The sequence below is a fragment of the Platichthys flesus genome, chromosome 23, assembly GCF_949316205.1.
Source record: "Platichthys flesus chromosome 23, fPlaFle2.1, whole genome shotgun sequence".
Taxonomy (NCBI): Eukaryota; Metazoa; Chordata; class Actinopteri; order Pleuronectiformes; family Pleuronectidae; genus Platichthys; species Platichthys flesus.
Genome location: NC_084967.1, coordinates 10,805,423 through 10,831,690, shown reverse-complemented (window position 1 = coordinate 10,831,690; position 26,268 = coordinate 10,805,423). Strand labels below are relative to the sequence as shown.

At 40.4% G+C, this 26,268-nt stretch overlaps 1 protein-coding gene across 6 annotated transcripts in view; it reads right to left on the bottom strand.

Moving 5' to 3' along the window:
• The window catches only part of wnk1b (WNK lysine deficient protein kinase 1b), a 77,788-nt gene that overhangs the window by 32,434 nt on the left and 19,086 nt on the right, over positions 1-26,268 (bottom strand). For all 6 annotated transcript variants that reach the window (XM_062382427.1, XM_062382421.1, XM_062382423.1 and 3 more), the window contains exons 3-5: positions 7,870-8,042; positions 3,847-4,067; positions 1,774-1,931 (exon numbers count right to left, since the gene is read on the bottom strand). In XM_062382427.1, coding sequence (XP_062238411.1) covers positions 1,774-1,931; positions 3,847-4,067; positions 7,870-8,042 — 552 coding nt within the window. The remainder of the gene's footprint in view (positions 1-1,773; positions 1,932-3,846; positions 4,068-7,869; positions 8,043-26,268) is intronic.

Sequence of the window (26,268 nt, the reverse complement as noted above, 5' to 3'; positions counted from 1 at the left end):
AGCATAAAAAAGACTGAAGATTTGATAGAAAAACATCCACAATAGCGGTTCATGCCAAATTAACAGTTAGCTGTTTAATAGCGTGACAACTCATCTACAACGAACTGGCGCTGCAACATCAGGGGGTTCGTGGGGTTTGATATGAGGACAGGCATAGAGGGGGCTGGAAGCTGAGTGGATGGATTAAGCAGCAGAATGAAAGGAAGCAGTTGACTGTTGCACCCTGGGGGTTGTCACAAGCTTGTGTGTATTTGCGCGTTTTCTGTGGCAATAATAAATACAGACAACTGAATCTGACTGCAAAACAATCTGAGAAACATGTTGCTTCCTTTATATAATGATACTGCTATTAATTTATTGGTTACATTTAGGAACAAAAAAAGGTCATTCAATTATGGAAATATGGTTTGATTGGAAAAAGTTATTTATTCAAGCAGCTACTGTCTAAAATACTGCATATAAAGTAGTGGTAGCTTCTTGAGTTTACTTATATTTAATATTTGTTTTAGTTATTTTTTATATATAGTTCCTAAGGCATAATTTGTGGATAAAATTCACATCATTCTTTATTTCTGCTACACAAAACTTTCCGTGTTGCCATTGTGTTAAAAGTTACCATTCAATTTTAATGATGGATTTCACCTAAGGTAACAGCACATGTTTCAGCTGGAGGCGATGTTGCACTCATCCATGAATTATAACCATCACTGTATTACTGCAGTAGAAGCAGCCAGATATTTAGTGATACTGGAGTTAATGCTTGCTCTGTTTGAAATGAATGCCTTTGGGGGGGAAATGCATTTAATCAAGTAAAAACAATGTGTTTTTCTTCTGCACTGTTGCAGCAGAATAACAATTATGGATACATTGAAGGATAAACAGAGTAAATAGAAAGAAGGTTTTTCTAGTAAATTCCAATGTTCCATTAAGCATCGCTGTCAGCATCCACAGAGCTGAACTCCTGTGAGGAAGAGAGGCAGACAGTTCTCATCTGCTTATGTGTGTGTGTGTGTGTGTGTGTGTGTGTGTGTTTTGTTGTTGACCTCGGCGGCACTTAACTTGAAACAGCTCGTGATTGCATCTGCTACCCTCTCTGTCTGTGATTTTCTCTCTGTCTCATTTTTGTACTCTCACTGTTTCCAGCCAAGTGAAAATGTCACTAAAACGTTACAAAGACTCGAATGGAATTAGAGATGTCGAACAAAGCCCTTTTGTTCATCAATGGAAAGATCTGGTAGAAAAATGGGGACTCATTCTGGGTTGTAGTGGAGACCAGACCATTTGCAGCCATTTAAAACATCAACAAAAATATGTGATTTCACTTTTTATTTTCATTCATTTTTTTGCAGAAAACGTTAATGTGATTCTTCCTACCCTGTGCTAACTTTCAACAAATGTTTTGCTCAAGGCCAAAACAACAGTGTGTGTAGAGGGAACATTCGATTTGGCCTGACATGACCGGTATGCTCAGTACCTCTCTCTAGTGGTAGAAAGAAACGTGTTCTTCTAGTGCTACTGTGATTCCCCATAACAGAGGTGGGCAGTGCTTCAGAACAAGAGAAAGTGTGAGAGCAATCAAATGCAAAAACACTGTCATATGACCCGATCTCCTTCATCTCATGCCAAACTTATTAATATAGTCGGTAAACAAGTATAGCGGGGAGTGGCAGAGAGAGGCAGGCGGAGGAGAGTGTTAGTGACAAAAAGGACAAACAAGGCTTTCGGATGCACCGAAACTTGGTGTCTCCACTTATTGTGCAGGCGATGACTTACACTAGTGACCCGCCTGTAGATCTGAGCAGCGTTTTGACATTCAGAGTAGGGGTATTCTGACGTAGCCATCTCCAACATACACATCCCGAAGGCGTAGACATCTACAGATTCATCGTACTTCTCCTCGTACATCTCTGGAGCCATAAACTCTGGGGTGCCTGATGAAAAGGAGAAGGAAAAAACATTACATTACATTACATGTCATTTAGCTGACGCTTTTTGTCCAAAGCGACTTACAATTGGTACACTCAACATTTATGAGGGGCCATTGAGGGGTTCAATATCTTGCCAAGGACACTTCGGCATGCAGATGGGTGAGAGTGGGGTTTGAACCGGCAACCTTGGAGAGCCACCACTCTAACCACTAGGCCACACCGCCCCACATGATACAAATTTGACTGAAAACGTAGATCCCTGTCATTTATGGGAGCATCAGCTGGTGGGTGCATTGTAGGCTAGTGGTGAGTTGTAAGAGGAAGCTACAATAACAGCTTCATGTTTGTTGCCTGTTTATCTTCGATTCCCAAGAATTATAAAATCATTCAAACTCTTGTTAACTTAGTTAGAGCCTCAGACAGCAAAAAGACTGAAACTGGATCTCTAAACTTTTTGATGCAACAATTCAATTTTTCAATTTTGTTTTCCTAGAGATATTATCGCAAATTTTCTGTTGTGAGTAATTAATTATATTAAAAATAAAGCAGATGTTCTATCTTGTTCAAAAAGAATTTAAAAAAAAAATTATTCTTCAATAATGAAAAAATTAACCCAAAGGCTTTTGAGATAGTTATTTTTCACAGAAAGAATCAGTGTCATCGGAAAGATGGTTATACTTACGGGTTGTTACATAATTTGTATGATTAAATCTATGCTTATTTAAAGATGAGTGTATTGAAGGGCTGAAGGATTTTAAAATTGTGTTTTTTTACATTGAGAATTTCTCTTTAGCGAAGAAAGAAATAGAAACATCCGCAAACTGGCTCAACTTGCTCAATAACGTGATTATTGACCAAGAGTAGACAGCTTGTGGCTGTTTCTTCATATTCAGTTGCGTCTGCGGATTTTTGGTGGAAAAAATAACAAACCCCAAACAAACAAAACATCTGTATCAGCTCATCTGTATAAGCTCACTTGCATCCTGAGTGAGTGAGAATTTCATTACTTAATTTCTCTCTCAGGGAAACACAAACTGTTTTTTGCTGCCATTTCATTGCTAGAAATAAATAACAAAGAGGCAGTTTTAGTATTTAAAGTATTTCTAATGTGACAATGTCTCAGAGGCTTGCGGTTACACAGAAAATAATCCATCCTACTTTCAGTCCCTATATGTGTATACTTTCTTTCAAATTAAACATTTGATACATTTCACAATTTTTAATTTGCTCACAAAGAGGTTTCAAGAAAAAAAAACCTGTCTCTGTCATTTAAATAACATAATAACAAAAATGTTGTGATGATTAGAGGACCTATATCTCAAAAATCAAGGCTCTGTTTCTTTGTGAGTCCAAATACTTTAGGCAAGAGTGGTATGCTTAGCAAATCTTGCAGCTGTGTTGCAGTAATTAGACAAACCTCAAGAGTACGTGCATCCATTTACATTGAGTGTGAGAAAATGTCTATACTGACAGGCAGCCAAGTTAATATATGGAGCCGAACAGACGTTCTTTACCTGATGTATGTATTATGTTCAGGGTGTGTGTGCTCAGCCATCACGTCTGCAGACAGTTTAATCTGAGCCCAGTAGCAGACTGACTGGTGTGTGGGATCACTTTTCAAATACCTGCAGTTTACTTTAACAACGAGACATGTCAGAGGCAGTAAAGTTAATCTACAGTAGGCGTGTGTAGTGTGTACATAGTCTTTCCTGCTTTGTGTCTTTACGTTATATAAGACTATGTGTGTCCTTCGTGCGGTAATCACACATAAATCATCAGATTTTTCACTTTATCCACCTTCACAAACCTGAACATGTCATTCCGATATACGGCTTCACATCTAACAACAGAAGTGATTGTCTGCATACAAGAGATAAGGCATTGTGTCTTTAGTGTCCATGCACATGCGTCTTCCTACCTATGACACTCTTGGCGAAGGAGGCCCTCTTTAATGTGGCTAACCCCAGATCCCCTATCTTCACCGAGCCTGTGGGCCCCGTGATGAAGATGTTGTCACATTTCAGGTCCCTGTGAATGATGGGCGGGGTTCGGGTGTGCAGGAAGTGAAGCCCTTTGAGGATCTGTCTGCACCACGAACGCAGCACCTTGATTTTCATCACCTTGAAACGCTTCAGGTAGCTGCGGGACAAAGACATCACACACAAGACGGCATGTCAGCCAACAAAGTGAGATTAAGTGTAACTAGTGCACCAGCTAAAAACAGGTCAAACTATTTCCTGAACTTACACAACATAAAATATCCGGCCTGTTGAGTTTCTCATCAAATGTTATAAATAGCGTGGCATCATTAAATTGCTTTTAGCTATGTCCTCATTAAAGGACACTGAAAACAAACAAGGGTGAAAATGAATAATGCCACAGCGATTGTCAGTTAAAATGGTGACGTGGTGGAAACATGGATAATACTTCTATTAAAGATTAAAGCTTATGAAACCCAAGTGGATTACTGTAATACAATTTCAGATTAAAGAGGTACATTAACATAGACATGAACGTGGACGAACACAGCAAAAGTCAGAGAGTCATTGACTGACATTTAACAGGACTCTCAGACGCATCTAATGTCATTAAAAATACATCCGATTTAATCTGGACAAACACTTAAAGACTGACACACTTAGGTTTAAAAGTCTTTGTTTCCATGCCTGAAATTTTAGAATATGATTGATGCTTTTAATTCAAGAAGACTATCTTAACCATGTCTTTCCGTCATCGTTTTGCCTCACAAAAAGCTAAAGGAACAGTTAAATATCACTTTTTAGCAGCTAAGATGATTGGGCACATAAACACATAGGTGGTGGTTTAAAAAATAAAGGAATAACAATACAGGGCTTAAGAAGTATTTTAAATTCTGTTTTAGATATTCAGTCTTCTGTCTTGCTTAACATCAGGGATTGAAACTTTATCAGCCGGGAAATGTCTCCACTCAGCTCGTCACTGAAACTCGAGTAAAGTGTCGAACCCACAATCAGATCCAGTGTGCTGCAGATGTTAAGGAGGATTGAAGAGAGACAATCTGTTTCAAGCCTCATCATCACTTTGTTTGGTTGAAATCTGCCTCGTGCACCGAGTGACCCTGGCGATGTCGACCCCACCAGTGATGCCCTCTGTCTTTCTGCTCCAAGTCCAGACAGCTGATCTGCTGCACAGCCGTATCGCTGGCAGCTCCACAGATCAACAGCTGCCCTAATAATTCAGCAACTGCAAATCTGTCTGACCTGATGACGAGCCCTTGGACAAGCGTGGACAAAGCATTGCAGATCAATCTGCTCTGACACAGCCCTTGCTTGTTGGGCTGAGCTCCTAAGACACTGGTCTTGTTGGTCTTTTTTGTAGTTTTATGACAGAATGCTAATATTTGGCATGTTTAACATACTGAGAAAAAGTATGCACACATCTAATATTTACTTTAAAGAGCTGCGAATATAACACTAAAATATTGTTATCCTGATTAAGACCTACCCAAACATATTTAAGACCTCAAACATAATATTTTAAACGTGTTTAAGACTCCTTTGAGACCCTGTGCATATGATGAAACAATTTGGTTTTCCAGAAATCAACAGAAAACACTGTGAGGTGACTTTTCATCTCAGACTCAGCTGACATGGGGGCAGCTGCAGGAGCATCTAACATCCTGTTGGAATCAAAATAAATAATGTGCAGTGTGTCCTCTCTTCTACACTTGGCTGATGATGAGAGGATGAACTTTAACAGGATTATCAGTCATGCTGCATGATTCAGACCAAATTCTGTGAAGTGATGCAGCTATAGATTAATTTGTTTGCCTCTTTAGCTCCAAAAGAGACGATGATGGATCAGGTCAAAACGACAACACGATTAAACTGTGGAATTTATCAAAGTTAATAAATATTTTCATAAGAAGTTGCCACTTCAGGGTATGGAACATTTTAACAGAGATAAAAACATTTAAATGACAATTGAACATAAACTCAAAATCTACATCTGCATGATTTAAACTTTCTTTTCATCCTCCTCACATTCACCCCATTCTATCACACATTTCTATTCTACTTCTCGGCATACTCTTCTTCTATTCCTTCCTTACTTTCACCCGCCCATGCTCCTCGACCTCGCCTGTCTCCTCAGCTTTCTTTCTCCCTATCATCCCTCTCTCTTGTCATCTCTCATACTTTTCCACCACTTCAGAGCACAGGCGTCGTTCTCCTTTCTGAGTTTTCATCTGGACGAGTGCCAAATTGCTCCGCAGCCTTGAATCTGTGCTTATATGTACATGCTTGCACTAAATAAACTTGGAAAGACATGTTTGTGAAGACTTTACTTCCTCCATATATTATGCTGAGCTTAAAGATTGAATTGGATTGTTTGATTAGTTACCCGACAGAGAGTAATTAATGCAAGTTATTCTTAGAAGCAAAAATGCCCAAAACCACTGAAACCAGATTTTAAAATGTGTTTTCTATGCGTTGTGAATGGTATATTTGGGGTTCTGGGCTGCTGCTGTGACCAAACAACACATAAAAAAATTATATCTTGCGTTACTGGAAGTTGACATTTTTAAACAATTTTAAAGATTTTAAGGACATAATTCAAGTTTTATGCTTTTGTAAAATAAACAATAATCAATAAATCGTTAAAGTAGTATTAGAACATACTTGCCCGGTTTTCCATTTAGTTTGTGGTATCTTTGTCTGCTTATTTTAATCTAAATCCAATCCAAATTATGTCTACAAAAGCGTTTTAAAATATGTATGTAGAGCGTAAGAGGTTGGAAAAACACACTTTCTTTTAATGTTCGCATTACTGAGTTGAGAGTTGAGGCAGGTTGTCAGTCAGAGTTTCTTTTTTTCCTTAACAAATACGTGAAGCTTTTCACTCTTCCACTTGAGGGAGCTACTGCACCTGGTAGTACTGTGGTGCTGGATCAATTCTCTCACCCTGCGGTCACAGGTAATACTTTAGTTTGACAGTCACTCTGCCTTATCACCTTTAAACTGGACATCTAGATATTTCTGTTGGTCTCACTGTTTGTGTATCTATCTGCCTCTATAGTTGACTGCATCCCATTATCAGTTTGGTTTACTCTCGTCACCCCATCCACCCACCAACCAACCCACACACACCCACCCACAGCCACCACCCCGCCCACACACACACACACACTATGGTTTCTCTCTCTGTCTCTGTCCGGAATGAGAGGAATCTGCAGCAGAATCAGCAGCTGGCAGGTGGGCCAATGTCCCACGATGCACTGCACGGGGGCACGCTGTGTGGACGCCGTGTGCCACTCACGCCACATTTAAGCTTTCATTGTTTCGAGAGCTCAACAATCACTTTCAAATTCACTGTCACAGGTCCATTCTGTACGGCAGACAGACTGGCACGCTGTTACATACTTGGACAATGACAGCGACACACTTGCCAATTCTCTCCATTGAGTTCAGTGGGGGGGGCAAAGAGTGAGTCAAGAGAGTGAGAGACGCTCCTGGTGTTGACATGCAAACCCCATGTATGCACAGCTTGTAACACAAACATAGGAAGTTGTTTGAGCTTTGCCGACTTATTCTGTGTTAACCTTTGATGTTACAGTACATAATGATTGAGTTAAGGTCACTTATTAATGATGTTACACAGACACACTTTTACATAATACGAGTCGAAACATACTAGATGAGCCGCTAACAGCTGCACTCAGACACACTGAGATCATGTTGGGATGTGAAGGAGCTTACTTCATGTCTGTCGAAGACAATTTCAATGGACGGAAATAGAAAGGGGCTGCATATTAGTTTGGCGGAGAAGAGAATGCAGACATGTATGTGAGGTTGTGTGCAATTTTTACACTTCAACAAAAAGATGGAGGTGAGTCATCGTCTGAAATGAAATTGCTATAGAGAGCAATAGAGCTAAAAATTCATCGCAAGTTTCATGTACTCACGTTTTTAGCGTTCCAGATGTCATGAGCTCGGTGACCAGAACAATACATTTCTTTCCTTTGCATGGCCCCTCCCACGAGTCATAGAAGCGGACAATGTTAGGATGCTGGAGACCCTTCAGCATCCCGGCCTCCTCTTTGAAGCGCTGTCGCTCTGACTTTGACAGCTTGCGATCCTGCACACAGGAAAGACGAGGAAAATTAGTCATACAGCCACATCAATAAAGGAAAACATTGTTTTTCTAGAAATCTGGAGGAAAGAAGCTTTTACCCAAACAAAACATGTTGTCTTGAGGGAACAACATGGTTAAAGTGAGGGTGATTACTATCAAGTGAAGCAGGAAGAGGGTTTAGGGGCGGACAGGAAAGCTAATTAAGATAAGAGAAAAGCAAAATCATACAGAGGGGCCCCCACAAAGGATTAATTTTATGGTTTGACAACGGGATGCAAAATATAAATTTTATTGACACAGCATCTAAACTTGGTATTGACAAACAAATTTATATAAAATATGAAGCCACGTACTATCAGAAACATATTGCCTTGCCTTTTGTTGTATTATACCTAGCAATAGCAAAGTGAATTTAAAGGTGTGTATAACCCGTATTTGTATTTTTAGTTATTGCTTCATATCTACATTATTCGTGTATGAAAAGCCCTGTGAGACTTGTTGACAAGAAACTGGTTCTAAAAAATGTTTAATAAATATATACCAATCTTTAACCAAGTCTTTTTTAGTCATGGTTAAAGGCCCTGTGTGAAAGCTTGACCAAACAAGTTAAGAAAAGAAAGTTACATTCAACATTCTTCCATCCTGTGGAAGACAAGCCTCTTAGAAAAGTCTGACACACCCACACACATACAGAGTTTAATGGGCATTCCAGCTCTACCACTGATAGTTCAATAAATGCAAATGCAAAGGGCACTGTGGGTAAGCTGGTTCTTGTAAAGAAGTGTTAGTGTGTGCATTCTTACATGAAAATGTGTGTAAAAGCTGTGAGACATTCCTGTCTAGTCTGTGTTAAGTGTTTGTTTAAATTTCATCTTTTTAACAGTAAGAAAGAAAGTCTAAATAAATCCTTTTCAGGGTTTGAAACATGTGAAACTGTTTTGACATCAGGCCAAATGATAAACTGAATTTTATATCTAGGGGGCAGTAATGCACCTGTAAGCTGGTTTGCCAACCACCAATAAACCCTAAACAAGAAGAAGGTTTTTATGAACCCGACGTGGTTTAGGCACCAACACAGTACCAGCAAAATTAGAAATCAGCCCGAATCTTGTCATTATTTGTTGGCTCATCATTTACCTCTTTGGTCTCAATTCTTTAGTAATTTGGAATGGACATGAGCGCTTCTCTGCTTCTGCCAAAGTGTGTTTGCACAGTGAAGTTTCTATTTTCTTCATCATCTCTGTGTCTAACTGTGGCAGACACATCCAGCTCATCAGTGCCCCATAAAATAAACACATTCTCAGCTGCCTGACAACAGTCAAATAAGTTGACAAAACCACAATACTCTGTACGTTTCTGCCCATTCCAAATATTAAGTCTTCAGAGAAAACCTGCAGTTACAAGTAGGCTGCGATAAGATTGAAACATATATGGAAGCTATAAGCAGAAATGTGAGCTTTGAGAGGAAAGCATGACACACATCTAGAGCATTAATAATGTCTGTGACCCTTTTAGAGGATAAAATTGCAGGCAACTGAACAGACGGGTCTGCAGGCAAACACAGACAGAGCATCATCATGGTTGGTTTCAGTGAAAAAATAACTGACATGCAGAGAGCAAGGAGGAAAAATAAAGTTCAGTTGAATTCAAGGTAACACATCAAACGTTGGATGCTGTTCACCTATTACAGCAACATTATCACAATAGTATCCAGTTTTTAAAAGAGATGTACAATGAGGGGCACCTTGAATCTAATTCAACTGTATCATTGTTTAATTCAATAAAGCTACTGAATTTTAATCAAACTTTAAAAAGGAAATACAACCAGTGCATTGGTGCAAACAATTTGAGACAAGAAGCATGCTCGCCATCAATCATTCAAATGGTTTAATGCTACCCTCGGTAACTCTCGAACAGAGCGACTGAAGCCCCGAAAAAGGAACCACCCAGCGTACGAACCAATCAGCAACTCAGCACAGGAGATTGTGGCCGGTCACGGTGAGTGAGTTTTGTGAAATGATATAAAGCTATTAGAAAACCTTGTGAGGTTCGAAGATTAGGACAATCTCCGAGGTGATGATCTCATACTGTCGATTTATATAATCTGTTACATAATATTGTAATATTGTATAGCCTCGTCTATATCATATGATTTGCACAGAAAGAGAGAGATACTCTGAAAGCTCCAGTGTGTTTTTGAGTGCATTAATGTGTGCAGAATATCTGTGTGTGCAGAATGTGTGTGTGTGTGTGTGTGTGTGTGTAACAGCTTATCCTTTCATCCTACACCAACCCTTTTACTGATGATGGCCCATTAGCAACTGACGCACAAAAACACCCATGTGCACTTATTAACCCGCACTCCCTCGCTTTCCTCCTTCTGCCTGTTATGATCACGTGACTCAGTGGTCACATGAAAAAAGCCGTACGTCACCTGTGTACCTGGAAGCCAACATTCCATTTCCCAGCAGCACTTAGAAAAGACCCTGACCACCCATATCATTGTTAGACACGTCCCACCCCCCCGCCTTTCTAACTCTCCTACTGTAGTGTGTGTGTGTGTGTGTGTGTGTGTGTGTGTGTGTGTGTGTGTCCGCATACGTGAGCAGACAGCAAGTCTAGGGGGGCTTTCTTATCCATTATTCATTCGTTATGAGTGTTGCTTCTTCATTCTCCTTCATGAATGGGCGCACCTCCCTACACACGCACACACACAGTATGTGCTTTATAAGATCTGGAAGTTCCAACAGTCAGACACCACTTTGTCATTTAACCGGTCTCAGGCGTTTGAATTGGTCTATATATATGCAAAAAACAAACTGCTGTTGGGATGTGGGTATTTAAAGAATTAATTTGATCTAAGTCTCCTTGTTGAGAGTGGTTGTTTTGTTCTTTCTTTATCCCGTCTTTTCTGCTCCTAGCTTCAAAACATCATGGGACTTGAATTTGTCAGACTCACAAATACGCTCTCGCTCTCCATCTCAGCCTCACTCTGCCTATCTCTCTGTTTTCTCCTCAAACCAACAGGCTCTCACAAACAGTCACCTAAGCAAGACAAGCCTGTTCACTTCAGCTTCTTATCTAACACTCACGCACACAATTATTTTTGACATAAGGACTTCTCACGCTCTAAGCCCTGCATTGCCTGCCCACAATCTTCCTCTTACCAATCTGGGGACTTGAAAGAAGCGCCCTATGAATCTCTGACAGTCAGCTCTGAGTTTGTCTGGCCTATTTCTGCATGCACGCCTACATAAAGCTAGGCTGCATGTCAGACAGGCTGGCAGAAACAGAATCTGCAGTGTTAAAAGCGTAATGCAGCTTTCCTGCAGGGAGGTTGAAAGCTGAGACCCTCTGATCAACTCATCTAGTCTAGACATCCTACTTTGCTTCGACACACTGTGATCATCTGCTCTGGTCTGGTCTGGTCTAGTCTGCTGCACCCCCAGCGAGTGAGCAGCACACACAACTTCAGATGGCTGAGGTCACAACAAGACAACACAACGAGCGCCAGAAAATTACAGTGTAGATGGTTTGTGGGTACCAAAATCCCAGGATGTCAGCTAATGTGCAGAATCTCTCTTGGGGACAGCAGGTTCTAAGTATAGGATAAATAATTCCATAAGATCTGTTTCCCAGGCTTTCCATTAAATAGTATGACCCGAAAAGGGTCAGTGTGTATGTGTAAAGAAGAAACTACAGTGGCTTTCATGTGACATTAAAAAGTCAAATTATGTTATATTCCATTTATGCTAATACATCCCCTACACACTGGATGTTGAATCCACAAAATCATCAGCAACCTTCACTGTTCAACCAGCCTTTAGGTTGCACATTAGAGTTTGTCTTCTAACCCTGGACTGGTAGAGGTTCTGATTCAAACAGACAAGTAGGGGTATTAGGATCTGGGTATTTCCTTTTTCTCTGGAGAAATACCTATAGGATCACAAGGTTTTCAGCATGCATGTGCTTGTGTTATGTGTATTCAACAACTGAAGAATATCTTGTTCTGAAACTGAGACGTTTTTTCCAAACCTCGTTAATACTCCCACGCAGCTATCCTAGGTACGGTGTAACCTTGTGCTAATTTCATTATAGTAATATAACTGGGTCAATTTTTCACCTGTGGCAGTTTGTAGTGTCTGTAGCGCAATAACAATTAAAGGATTAAATTATATTATGCGGTTGGGATTGGCAGTGCTCTATTAGAAACAAATGTCACTCTCCTTAAAAAAATATATCCATGTTGTCAAAAAATTACAGAATCAGAATACATATGCTCATATAAGCTACTGTCCAGTTCAGTTTTTATAATAATTTATTGCTAAAGGCATTTAAAGATCACGCCACAAGACGTAAAATATGCAGATGCACTCTAAAAATAAAGTTTGTTTAATATAAAACGAGGGAGAAGAGATAAACTAGCTGCAGAAGATCAAGAAAGGGCTGCAAGAAAATTGCAGTGAGGTGATTTATTTTCCCATGACACTGATCATCCTGTTTGCCATCATCACTTAAACAACTTCTGGTACCTTAACTGAACTTTCAACGTTGCTTTCTCCAACATGTGTTGTTGACCCAACTCACTTTTAATCCTATTAACCTCAGCCACGCTTTGAAAAATGTTGATTTGCTGGAGAGAAAAATTAGGACACGTAAATCTTTATCACATTATGATTCTTGGCTCAGTGAGTGAGCTAATTTGCTTCTGTGTACAATAAGCTCTGGAGTGGTGGTGGATGAGCTCTCATGGTTGGTGGACGTGTATGTGTGTGTGCATATAAGTGCATGAATAGAGTCTTGGTTTGCTCCATTAGGACATGGCTAAAATGTATCTCAAACCCCCCACGGTCTGGAAATGCTCTCCCGCAAAGAACCACAACCCCCCTACAATGCGCGCACACACACTTGCACAGACAAACCTCTCCAAGAACTTTACCACAGCTTGTTATGGTTAGCTGGCATATGAGATACAGAGAGAGAAAGAGAAAGAGCGACAGAGAAGAAGAGAGCGAGAGAGCACCCATATTTATATATATAAAGGAGTGATTGAAAAGTAGATGAATGAGTTCCAGTAGCATTCAGAAGGGAGGAGAGAAAGTCCCACAGACTGATCTCATCATCTAAATAGACATTGTATCATAGATTTGCCAAAAACCAAAGGAAACACTTCGATAAGAGACCACTTGTTCGCACCCTCCTCTTATAACCCCCATGTGTTTGCTTTATCTTTTTTGTCCTCTCCTTCTTGTTTCTCTTTCCGACAGCCTCCCTCGCTCTTTGCTTCTCCATCACCACCCACCCCTTTCACCCCCCTTTCCCTGTTTCTGCTATGGAGGTGGTTTTTGGTTTCCCATCAATCATTGCTCTACATATTGCAGTAACCAGGCCCATGTGTGCATGTGTGTGAACTGTAGTCTAATCTAGTTGTTTCTGAGATACCTACCCTATGATTGTCCTCCCTTGTCCTTGAAATATGGTTGTTGATAATGTCAGGATTATATGATTTAATATGTTTAAAATGTCTGTATTTAATTTACGTACCATTTATTAAATGCACTGTTTTCGGATTGTTACTTTGTATCATTTGATACACAAAGTCCAGGTATCAGAATTTGTAATGGGAAGGGAATCATGGCATCATAAGATCTCCAATTAGTCACTGTATCTTTGTGTGATTTTCAACAGACACTACAAACAAACCCATTCAACAGGATGGGTTCAATAACAAGCTTTGTGTTTGTGCGTATTTGAATGTGTGTGTGTGTGTGTGTTGTGAACTCTTCTGTCTTAACAATGGGAGCCATCCCTGCCTGCCACTGACTGTGCACCCTATTGTCTCATTTCTCTGTGCTTGGCTGCACTCACACACAAATACACACACACCCACCAACAGACACATACACCCGCCCACCAACAGACACAAACACATAAACACACCCGCCCACCAACAGACACACCATGTGTCATTACCCTCTGCCTTTGCTGGTCAAGCCTCATCTCTCCTAACCGCTCCTCTCTCTTCTTCCTTTTCCTCAGTTTTCCTAACTCCTCTCCTATCGTCTTCCATCCCATAATTACCCTCTTTCCGCTCTCCTCTTTATGGGATTCCCCAAGAATACAAGCAGGATGCATTTGGCCTCCCTCCCACATCACACCCCAATCTGGATCCAAGGGTAATATGAGGATAATGAGTGGAACTACTGGTTTAAAGTTCTCTCCATCGTAAATCCTTAACGGAAGAGTATACCCTGCACAGGGACCACATTATACCCAGAATTATCCTAAATGTGGCGCTAATGTGTAAAATATGTCAAACATCCAAAGTTCACAGAGAAAGCTCCCGTCAGGTCCACTTAAAGACACAGAGCTTTTTCAACAAATGTATCTATGAATGTTTGACCTTCAAGCTGCGGAACGGTTTTCCCTCATTCTCAAGATAATATCTAATACCAATGTTAGTCCTACATCAGCTGAGCAAACCTGCTCCAACATCTGGAGCTCTAATAAAGCTCTGATTGTGGTTTTGATTGAAATGATAAGCAACAAACAATGGGGTCCTTTGTCGCTCTCACAGGAAACAAAGATCCAATGAAATCACATGTAGACAACAGGGAACCAAATTTACAGTTTCACATTGGAAAGCTTTGAATTTGTTTGTGTCAGCTTCATTATTACATTAGAATTAAAAGTACGATTATTGAGATAAATTGTAGACAGGAGATTGGGAGAACTCTGAAATCCACATTCATTGCGGAAATAAGTAATTATTTTAGAAAGATTTTAAACAAACAAAATGCCAGTTAATAATAATAAAAAAAATTGCATCTCGTAAAACTATTGTCTGAAATTATTTTGTGTCTTTGTTCAGTTGCTTTGGCAGTAAAACACACTTTGAGGTACAGCAAAGATTATTTTGAAACATGATAAGTTTCGAACATAATGACTGTCATACATCAGCATTCCTGTCGGCCTTGAAGGGAGCAAAAAGTCTTTGAACTTGAAGGTTCTGACCCTTTTTCAGAAGGGGCCACATCGTGCTGCTGCAGCAGTGTGAGAGAGTAATAGAGTTGAGTTTATGATGAAGCTAAACCATTGGTCAGCCAGCAAAAATAATTGCTCTACTCGCCATTGCCTTTTAGATTTTTTGGTTTTGTTTGGTTATTTTCTGTAGATTACAAATGCCAGTATCTTCAATATAGTGTTTGTACAAAGATGGATGACATGAAAGTAATCTTGCTCGCCCCCTGGAGGCTGGCTGCAGTAAAGGGCATAAACCCTGTTTCTAATATTTTGCAGCTTTTTATTAATACACACATAATAATGATGTGTGAGCACAAAGTAGAGGAGAACCAATCAGTTAAAGGGCTGAAAACGTTTGACATTAGGCAGTATGTAAACATGTAGAAGCACATTCGCAATATTGCTAGATGACTACCGTATACACAGTCCAGGGATATAATAGATTTTGATTCATGTGTGTGTGTGTGTCTTATTATAGCCTGTGTCGACCAGCCTCTCTGTTAACACATCGTAAACAAACACATCACAGAAGCTGATAGGTTGATGGGCACGCTTCGTTCCCCATATGTCCGCTGCTCAGGACGTTTAAAATCTTTTCCATCTTAATAACATCGAAGATTAAAATAACAGCACTACTGAACAGGTCCCGTTCGGTCTGGAGCAGAAAGAAACATCCCATATGTTGTAGGGGGATCATGGACAAAATCCCTACTAAAGCCCACTAAAATACCACCAGATGCTACCGGGAGTTCATTACCAAGAAACAGTATATACCCCTGCCTGTGTGCCGTTCTGTGGCATGTGTTTCTCTGTGCTTATCTGGAAGTCTCCCTGGATTCCAGAGGGTGTGAATGACGTCGTATAGCTTTTCCAGTAACTGATGATCTAACAGAAGAGTTAGGGCCAGTGTTAGAGAGAAGACGAGGGCAGTCTCAGATAAAACTATTACATAATCTGAGAGGACTATCCTTTTACACTCTGTTAAATGCGGAACTCCACTATTAACGCCCAAGTGGAACTTTAGCTCTTCTCAGGTTTCACTTTAAAGGGCATCAACAGCCATTGGCATCTATTCACACAGCAGCACTTTAACTGCCTAAATTACTTCTGCAAACAATATGGACGCTCTAATTACGCAATTAGCTAGATGTTACAGAGTGTGGGGAGCAGACATCAGCACTTTAATGATGGTGTTCAACTGGCTCATCTTCGGTGTGTGTGATACTTTACTTAGAACATACTTTTAACTTTTCAAGTATTGTACATCAATTAGAAAACTGTCATATCTTCATACAGTTTATGTAGAGGGGGTTAGGGTTATGCAAAGAATATTTGGAAATTATGTTTACTGAGTCTCAGTCCTACCGCAGTATTGAAAATATCTCATCTGTGACACAGCGATAGAGCAGAACATTAACAAACCTCCACGAGGCTTGGACATCCCACAGAGACGCCCTGACACTTATTTTTAATACTTCTTGCCTTTTTTTAACCAGCAACAAACATCATTTAGGAGCTTTTACATAAAACAGACATTTCTAGGTCACAGACAGAGAGGCAAGTATTAAAGCTGTGTTGAATATTCAAAGAACTCAATATTTATGCTCCGTCAACCTTACAACTATTTTAGTGAGAGTAACCAACTGTGTGTTTACATGCACACAGCTTGACGTTGGCACAAACACGACTCTAAGAATACTACACACTATGTCAGTGATGCATGTGCGTGTTTGCGAGCTTGTGCCTGTGCTGTGGTCTGGTTTTTAACTCCTCCACAAACCCTGAGGTTGTCAACAGATTAGCAGAAGCCCTGAAGGACACACACTCAGACACAAATGTGTAAGGACTAAGGATGTCAGGAGAACCGATACTTCGGATCCAGGTTGTTGCCAAACTTCTAAAAATGTAACCGAACAATTCCGAGCCGCCAATGCAGAATGGTTGCTGCCACTGCTGCTTCGACATCGGGCCAGGGTTAGCATTTTAGTAGATTTATACTGTTAATAGTATTTTCTATTTATCTATTACTTGAAGGCTACATAGTCACTGTTGTTTTTTTATGTTCAAATATATTTATGAAGAAGATGGTGTTGAAGTTAATGGGATTTATGGTTTTGTTTCAGTTTTTTCGAGAATCACGGAAATTTCATGGTATCAGACTAGTATTGACTGCAACATTTTGGGTATTGTGACATCCCTCATAAGCGCAAACTCCCATGCTGTGCATAAATACATAAAGACACATCATTCACCTCCCAGCTTTACAAAAACATAAAAGGGGGATTAGCTTATCTCAAGAGAAAAGCTGTAGAGAGAGGTAACAAGATGGAGAGAGAGCTAGAAATGGTGGAAACTATTTATGGCGACTTCAAATGTATGAGTCACCTCTGCTTTTACCTCCTTCTTTCTTCCCTCCATGTATCTGTGCCCCGTTCTGTCTTTCAGACTAGGTCTCTCTGTCCTTTTCCCTCCCCTCACGGTGGCCTATATTTCCTTGGCAGCTGGTTAGTTGAGACGAGGGCGAGCAACTGATTTAGGCCCCAGCACTGACAGGGTAACCAGAGAAGTTAAACAGATACAGGCTACCAACGGAGCCCTGCACCAGAGGCTGAAGTAATCTGTGACAGACAACTGGACGGGCTCCAGAAACGTCCAGCGGCCAAACGCTGTGTGTGTATGTTGAGTGTGCATGTGTGCAGGTTTGTGTGCATTTCTCTGACTGATTGAGGTTTTGCTGCATGCAGGTTTTGGGGTTAATTTGTTCCAGATGAGAGTCCCTTACTGCTAAAGCACCCAGTTACCAGAAATTAACCTAGCTCTCCTCTAACTTTTGTCTCTATCTTACACATGCATGCACATATAATTTAAAGCAGACATGTAAGAACTAAGAAATATTTGAAATCATCTAATATTACAAATGGCTACATTTGGTATACTCTACACTAACAAGTCTGAAAACACAGAGAAATATGCAACAGAATGATCACTAGATTAATGTATAAATAACCATGTAGCGTATATAGATGCAAACCCGACCGACAAAGCCGGGTAGGGAAATGAGGAGGAGGGGTGAGAGCAGAAGTGAGGACGGAAGTGAGGTTAGAGGAAAAGGAAATGGGGATATTTGTCCTCTGAAGTCTTTCCTGCTAGGATGACACACACAATGCAGAAATGTTCCATATCCTACAATAGGTACTCTTTCTGCCCATTAACAGGAGAAGTAATAGCCTCACAATAAATGACAGTTCATAGAGAACGCCAGGTAACTAGACATGATACAACTTTAATTGACAGCTAAAGTCCGGCTAACCATGACAGCTACAGGAGATCTATTTAGGAAGAGGAGGGAACGTTTTGTATGTTTTATTATGAAGTTATGCATAAAATATATTTGCATATTCGTGCAAATGTCCAGCAACAAACAGCTCAAACAGACACCCAAAGAAAACCCATTGGCACTGAGGTAAATACTCTGAGGCAGAATTTTCATGAGTGAAAACAAGAGAGCAGGCAGCAGCGCATCTAGTCATTTTAGTAACGCTACGTAAAAAATGAAGGAGAGGAGAGGAAGGGAGAGGAATGGAGGTTAGATCATATGACACAATGATGCAATACAGTGAGAACATTGTATGCACGAGCGCACACACACACACGGTGTAGGGTTACTGCAGAGGTGCCTGTCTGTCTCTGTAGTGTCTGTCTGAGAGACAGATGTCAATGTCACAGGACTGAGTCACCCTAACGCGCACATCCACTAGAAACACACGCTGCCTTTGTCAAGAAAAATAATCACTCGAGCGTGCAGGACTAACAGGGAGGGACGATGCTGCCTCTGTTGCTTGATGAAAACTCAATTGTTCCGATTTCGATTTTTTGTGAAAGGGAAATTTTTGATCTCACAAGAGTGTTAAGTTAGTGATAGAAGACAAAAAACGCAGTACTAGGAGGCAAGACATCTGTGAGGTGAGGTTCAAGACCAGCTGGAGGAGCAGTGACAGATGTTAACGGCTGATCATTAGTGGAGAGAATGAGCGCCTAAAAAATAAAAGGAGATAGGAGAGGATGTGTTGGAGGATGGGACTTTGAGGAGAAGAGGCCTTAAAGAGGGGCTGAGAGGAGGTGGGAGGGAAGACAGTGCAGATAATGAGCTGTCAATTGAAACAAAAGCAAAATTGTATAGCTTCATAATGAGCCTCGTTCTCAGGAAAGATAAATGTAATAATGACAATAAGGCCTAACTACGCCAATTCCAACAATGAAACGAACGTTTTCCTGACTAAACTTTTGCATTGCTCCTCCAATACTCCTGACCAAACTTTATACCCTGCAACCACAAGTCCAGATTAAAACTTTGAACAGAGACGCTTTTGTTAAGAACAAGTTTAAAGTTTTGTTTTATAAAGCGATGCCTGAAGTTGGCACAAAATGAATTCCCTTTTTAAGTTAGAGCTCCAGTTCCAATACTAAAATATAGTCCATATTTGGAAATTGTGACCTAAACCTCTAGAAATCGTGAGGGACAAAGAAGCCAATAGTTGAAGTGAGACAACCATAAGTTTTAAATTATTCAGTCTTTGCCGACCTGAACTTACAATAAACACCATCACTAATCATAAGTTATCAGGACACTTTAATGTTTACATTGTGTTTGTTTAATTGGCTCTAGAGCTTATGAGGCACACAACACAAGGCGTAAAGTGGCGTGCAAAGCCGGGACATCAGGGTTACAGTGACCGTAACGATCCAGAATCAAGATCTGATATCATTGATTAATAACTAAATTCATGGGATAATCAGTTTGTGTGTTAAGCACACGCACAGACACACACTCCTTCCTGACCCAAAGCTCAAGAAACAAGTTTTGTTATTTCACCTGCCTCTGCTTTGGTGAAATGGTTGGCAGATTTTCTCAGGAGAAGAGAAGCAAGATAATTACAATAATGTAAAGCTCTGTCGCTTCTCAAAAGAAATACTGTAATTGGCCACAAAGTACATGTGGCTACAATTAGCTTCACAAAGATTGGTACAATAGCCGAGTTCCCATCGCTGTCACTGTGCTCGCACGCATGCACACACCCACTTGTAACAGTGTAAAAATCTAGAGTGCGCACACACACCTACCCATGTGAACTGTAACAAAAACTTTTGACGTGTTTCACCCAATCTTTCACCTGAAAGTTCGACAGTAGAAGTGGTGTCCAACTTTCTGTCTGCGGGAACAATGAAAACAAAGAGCGATGATCCCATGATTTCAAAGCACTTGCTTCTTAAAATATCCACACAATGAAGTATGAGATAACATAAGGATCAGGCCAACGAAGTAAGAGGATGATGCGGATTAAGACACTGAAGCCGTTTTTCTTCAGACTTGTAAAGAAATTTAAATTTTCCCACAGCAATGATGTTTAACTCTCTAAAATGGGAGACAATTACCAACATAATATTTAAAGTAACTAATCATTTCAGGTCCTGATCAAACATCTGATATCTATTTGGCATTTGGGTGTGTGCGCAAAACATTACTGTAACAACAAGTGCAAAAGGAAGAGATTGTTTTCCCTGTGACCAATCATCATCGCACATAAAATACATGACATCGGTCAAAATGTTCCAGACGGGGCCCGAACAGAAAAAGAGGGGGGCAATGTCAACAGAACTGCCTCAACTAGACTTTATGGCTGACATAAAAACACACAAAAGCTCAATCGCATACACACACACACAGGCTACGTCACGCTGCAGGAGGTTTATGAGAGGTCAAAAAAACAGGTTGCAGCCAGAGGGAAGAAGAGAGTAGGTAAGAAAGTTAGAGAGTAAGAGGTAAACCTGTAATTATAAAGTATAAAGACACACACTCAGGCAACCCTTCACGTGTGGGTGCAGCAGGATGTTTGCATTGATGAACACGTTTGGTTTCTGAAAGTCAGTTTCACATTTAACCAACTGCCTGTTCAAACAGCCTCTGTGCACAAATGCATGTTGTGTGACAACAAGCAGCGATTCACATCGAAGTCTGACAGACATGAGAGACGTGTTTGTGCACTCTGATAGGATCCTGGTGGCTGACCATAAGCCCCAGCCCCTCCATGTTTTCAGATGGGACATGGATGTATTTAGCATATCTTGGTTCTGTTCCCGGATACAGGGAGGAAGTGGGGTCGCATCGTCCATCCTTATATACATCTGTGGTTGGATCCACCAACTTCAAAAGGCTCCTCACACCTGCCAAAACTCAATGCTGTTGCCAACACATGGAGGAGCATCAAAGTGCATGAACGCTGTGGCTGGAGGTCCCTGGTAAATCAACTAGGCTGGAAAAAAATCTATCAAATCAGGCATCTCTTCAAAAAGCCCTTAGTGCATCATGGGCACAGGGAATTATATCCATCATATCCTCTAAAGAACATCACTGCTGTGGTCCAACCGCTCAATGCAAAACCCTGGCCAGATGAACGAAAGAAAAACACCAGTCGCCCACCTGATGAGAGAACAATGCAGAGGTGCGTTCATGATGACAAGCTGCCGCGACTGTGCACTGACATAGTTCACTGACAGATGCTGCTCTGACTCTGTACAGTGCAGTAACTTGTCAGTATCTAGATATCAATAAACAATGCTGCCATAAAAATACTTTTTAAATGATGTGAGCTGGTGGACTGATTGTTTACAAATCTGGAGTAGTGTAATGCTGGCGGTCATCCACAGTCTGTTTGTCTATCCCAACTGTAACTGACTATTATGCAGGAAAACAACTGACTGTAACAACTAGTATGACCAGTTTACTTGCCAGAAGTGAATTAAAACCTGAACCGGGGGCATGGTTGGAAAAAAAAACAAATACAGGCGGCCCACCCAAAAACCAAGTGTGGGTTGCCAGTGAAGCATAATTTACTATTTGAAATTTTTCAATACTTTTGATCTGGATTACACATTTAATATTGTTGTTCTATTTCGACCACTATGGCTGTTGTTGATTCTATACCTGCAGCTGTTTCACAATAAAAGCTGTCCTTAAGAACTTTTTATGCAAGTTACAGGAAGTATACAGAAAGTTTTGGGCTCCTATTGGAGGCGTAATGCTGTAACTTTAACAGGGAAGAGAGGAGAGATGAAAACTACAATATGAGTAATTATACTCATAGAATAGAATTCCTTCCTCTGATAAGTCTGTTTGAGTTACTACGGAGTTACAGTGGTGATCTCATTTATGACAAATTGATAAATCTATAGGTAATAGAAATCTGTACCTTTAAAATGAATCCAGAGTGTACAGTATACAGTATGTTCAGAATGTACAAAATAAACACAAACAAGAGCTTGTTCTTTGTGTGCGTCAAGTATGTTATCTTTCTGAATCGTAAGGAAGAGATTTAGAGAAAACAGATAAGTAGATAAAGAGAGAGGAAACAGTCATACACGTAGGAGCAGACGGAGGAAACTCAGGAGCAAAACACAAATTTACTGAGGTTTTCATGTTTTCTTACTGAAAACCATCTGCCTCTTCAGTTCAGCACAGAGCCAACAAACAGCAATAATGAGAGTAATGAGGGATTGGTATGGACACACACATGCGCACAGGCACACAGAATCGACTATGAGATTGAATGCTCACATCCTGTGAAGTCAGCACAGGACTTCAGATATGAATCATGTGTTTGGTACTTTCTTTTTTTCTCCTTCTTCTCGTTCGTCTTCTTCTTTTATCTGTCCCGGTTAATCTATAATCATTGAGAAGCTCTCCCTTAATGGATCCCCGAAGTGACCCAAATGCTGACCCTAAATCTGACCTCCGACCCATCAATGAGACCCTCAATCCTTCTCTTTGTGTGTGTGTGTGTGTGAATGCCTGTGAACGAGTGTGCGTGTGTGTTTGCAAGGAATCTCTGAGTGTGAATGCAGTAGTGTGGATGATTGCACGTGTGTTAATTACTTATGAACTCTGGACAATGTCCAGAATAGCACAGCAGCACAAAACCAGAGATTTCCGTGTCTGACGCATAGTCACTTACTGGAAGTACTCTGTTTAATAATGTGCTGTGCACAGAAGAAATCATACAGCTGTCATCAACATGCGTACTAGCAAACCATGACCCGCTCAATACACACATAGCCTCATACATCTACACTCTATACCTGGGAGCTGCCAGGGTAAAAGTCTGCTTAGTGTCCAGTTCAACTGGTTTGAATTCACAGATTCAGCTCCCCTGAGTAATTACTAGGCAAGTTCATTATCATGGTGCACACGTGAAAGCAGCTATACTGTATTTGCACATGTATATTTACATAGATGTGTGTTATTGTGCCAGGCCTTGTGGAAATGTGTTTGTATATCCTTCTGTATTTACAGTTGCTGTGAAAACCATCTGTCTGTATCTGCTGTTATGAACATGAATCAAATGGACAAGATGAAGTCAGACAGTCTGTAGTGCAAATATAAACAAGCTGGAATAACAGCCAAACTCAGTGGGCAACAAATGTTCTCGGTAAAATGTTAAAATTAATTATATTTCTTCAAGTAGTTGCCACCACAATGAAAATAGCAGCGAAACCATAGGCTGAATATAAACGTAGACTCTGGGTCCGAAAAGTGAAGCTAATGGAGATGTGCCGGAATCCTGAATTATCTCATGTGACCAGCAGAGGGAGTCTCCACTGGTTGCACAAAAATAGTTTTTAGAGACGTAACCATATGACCCTACTACATACAATGTGTATGGTTTTAATCTCTAGTTTCAAGTCTTCTTCAACACACTAGGATGATCATTTTGTAAATAATGGTGCGATTTAGAATAAAATAGATGATAAAGTACGTTGTGCATCAGGGCTTGGATAACGTGCGACTGGCAATTAGTACCGTCCAATGGGTGCATGTCGCTGATTTAGATGGGCAAGAAGTGTCTGCATGCTCTCAAGCAAGCTCACTTGAAACAAGTAGTCAATTAGTCACTGTAGTCAGTCAATTACTGAAGTAATAATACTACACTATTGAGATAAAGAGATATAGGTACGATTGACACGGACAACCCAACCATGCTCACATGGAAACAGTGTTTTTTTCTAAAAGATCAATCAATGCGGAATCAGACCAAATTAATACAACAACTCTTAAAAGCGCATTTAAGAAATAAAACTTGGAATGTATTTTTCCAGAGCCACTGAACCGTTCTTTTGCAACAGCTGATATTAATGGAGATAAGCTAAACTGTGCCAGAGAGCTCTTTAACTTCTGAACACGTTCCTTGTGCCAGATAACTGAGTGTGTTTTTGGTCAATGAAGGAAGAAAAATAAACTTGGTCATAAACATTGTCATTGATAGATGTCTCTGTGTCTTGAACATCTGCAGAGACTTCACAGTAGTACATTGATCTTCACCTATACAACCACTGGAGTGGCGCAAGAGCAGTAGGAGGTTATGTGAGATTTAAAAGCTTGATGAATGGAGGCCATGATTGTTCATGGCCTCAATTCAGGGAAGACACTCACACACACAGAGAGTTTACTGGGATGAGAGTAATTTGAATATGATCCAGATGCCTAGAAGAGAAGAAAAGGGGTCCTCTAAGGAGACTAGTGAATGTAAATAAAAAGGCAGAATATGAACCATCAGATATGTGAATCATGCGCTTCTGTTGCCGCTGCTATGCTGCTAACACCTCCAGCCCACGAGATTTCTATTTATAGATGGAGAGAGAGAGAGGAGAGAAAGAACGAGAGTGAGGCAGAGCAGTAAGAAAGAGAAGTTCAGAGAAACAGCATAACACAGAGAAGATGGAAGGAAGAGAAGCTAAAGACAGTAGTAGAAAGACACAAAAGGGAAAGCGGAGCGGCGAACAATAATCAGTTGAAGGGTGAGAGTTGCAGACAGAGGAGATAAACAGAGAGAGGAGCAGAAAAGAGAGGGGAAACATAAAGAGATGAACAAATTGAGTGTGCCACAGACTGAGAAAATAGCAGGGTCAACCTGCGGTCGCCTGGAGGATGGCTGGAATGACAAATACAAAAATATGGAAAGAGCAATAGAGATACAAAAGTAGAAGCAGGGGTGGAACATGTCTAATAGTTTTTGCTCCCGAAAACAGCGAGGTTGTCTGCCAACAAAGAACATGAGATGACAGGTTCTTTTAGAAACTACTTTTTGTGTTTGCATCAAGATTCAACCTGTTTAATTAAATGAAACCATGTTTCCCAAAGAATTACATTCTATATTTGGCTGCAATTGCCTGGGAGGGGGTTCTCATGCCAAGATGAAACTGTAAAAACGTTCTGGATTGATGTTCCACTGCAGAATTTCTTCAGCTGCTCCTAATGGCCAGTCCTTCATGTTAGGATATACGAGGTTACCTGGATATAAAAAAACCTCCATCAGGACAGGTTTTGTCTCCAGCCACAAATCAACACAATACAAGGAGTTGCCAACACATTCGCACCTTGCAGTCATGAACACACCCACAAAAACTTTTTCACACACCCATTCATACACAAATGCTGAATCCGTCTTTTGAAGCTTCACAGTTTGCTCCCTAATGGTAAACAGAAACCGGAACAAAAGCAGGCGTGTTTGCCTGTGCACAACGTTTATTATTATGGTTATCATATAATAATAATGGGACAAAAGAAAATCGAGTAATCATTCAACACGTTGTTTTGTTAGCAAGGCAGAAAGACTTGCTTGCAGGACCTGTTTTGGTTAATGAGAAAAAAAGTGTTTCAAAAACAAAATATATACTTATAATCATTTTTGAGGAATAGGGATATAAAAGCGTCATAAACTAAAAAGGGAAGTCTTTATTAGATATAAATCAGCACTGTGTGGGAATTCAGAAAAAAAGCCTCAGACCTGAGACGTGTTTGGCCAAATTACAAGAATCAATCGTTTGAATTAACAGTCACAGTTTGGGCTATGGACTAGTCAGGTATGTGACGTATAGTTATCTGCACATCACCACACACATCAATTCTCAGAGTGACAGGTGCTAAGTAAATGGCACATAAATGTAGGTTGCCTAGCTAAAACCACAGAAGTTCACTCAGAAGCACTTTCATGGCAATTGGCTTTTTATCTTCCCTTCTCTCTTCCTGTCTACCCTCCCCTCTGCCACCCCTTTTTCACCCCTCTCCCCTTCTTTATTTTCTTCTTAACCTCCCCTTTGCCCGCTTCAGGCTAGTGAGCTGAAACAGAGCTAATGTTTGGGCTAATTAAGGACA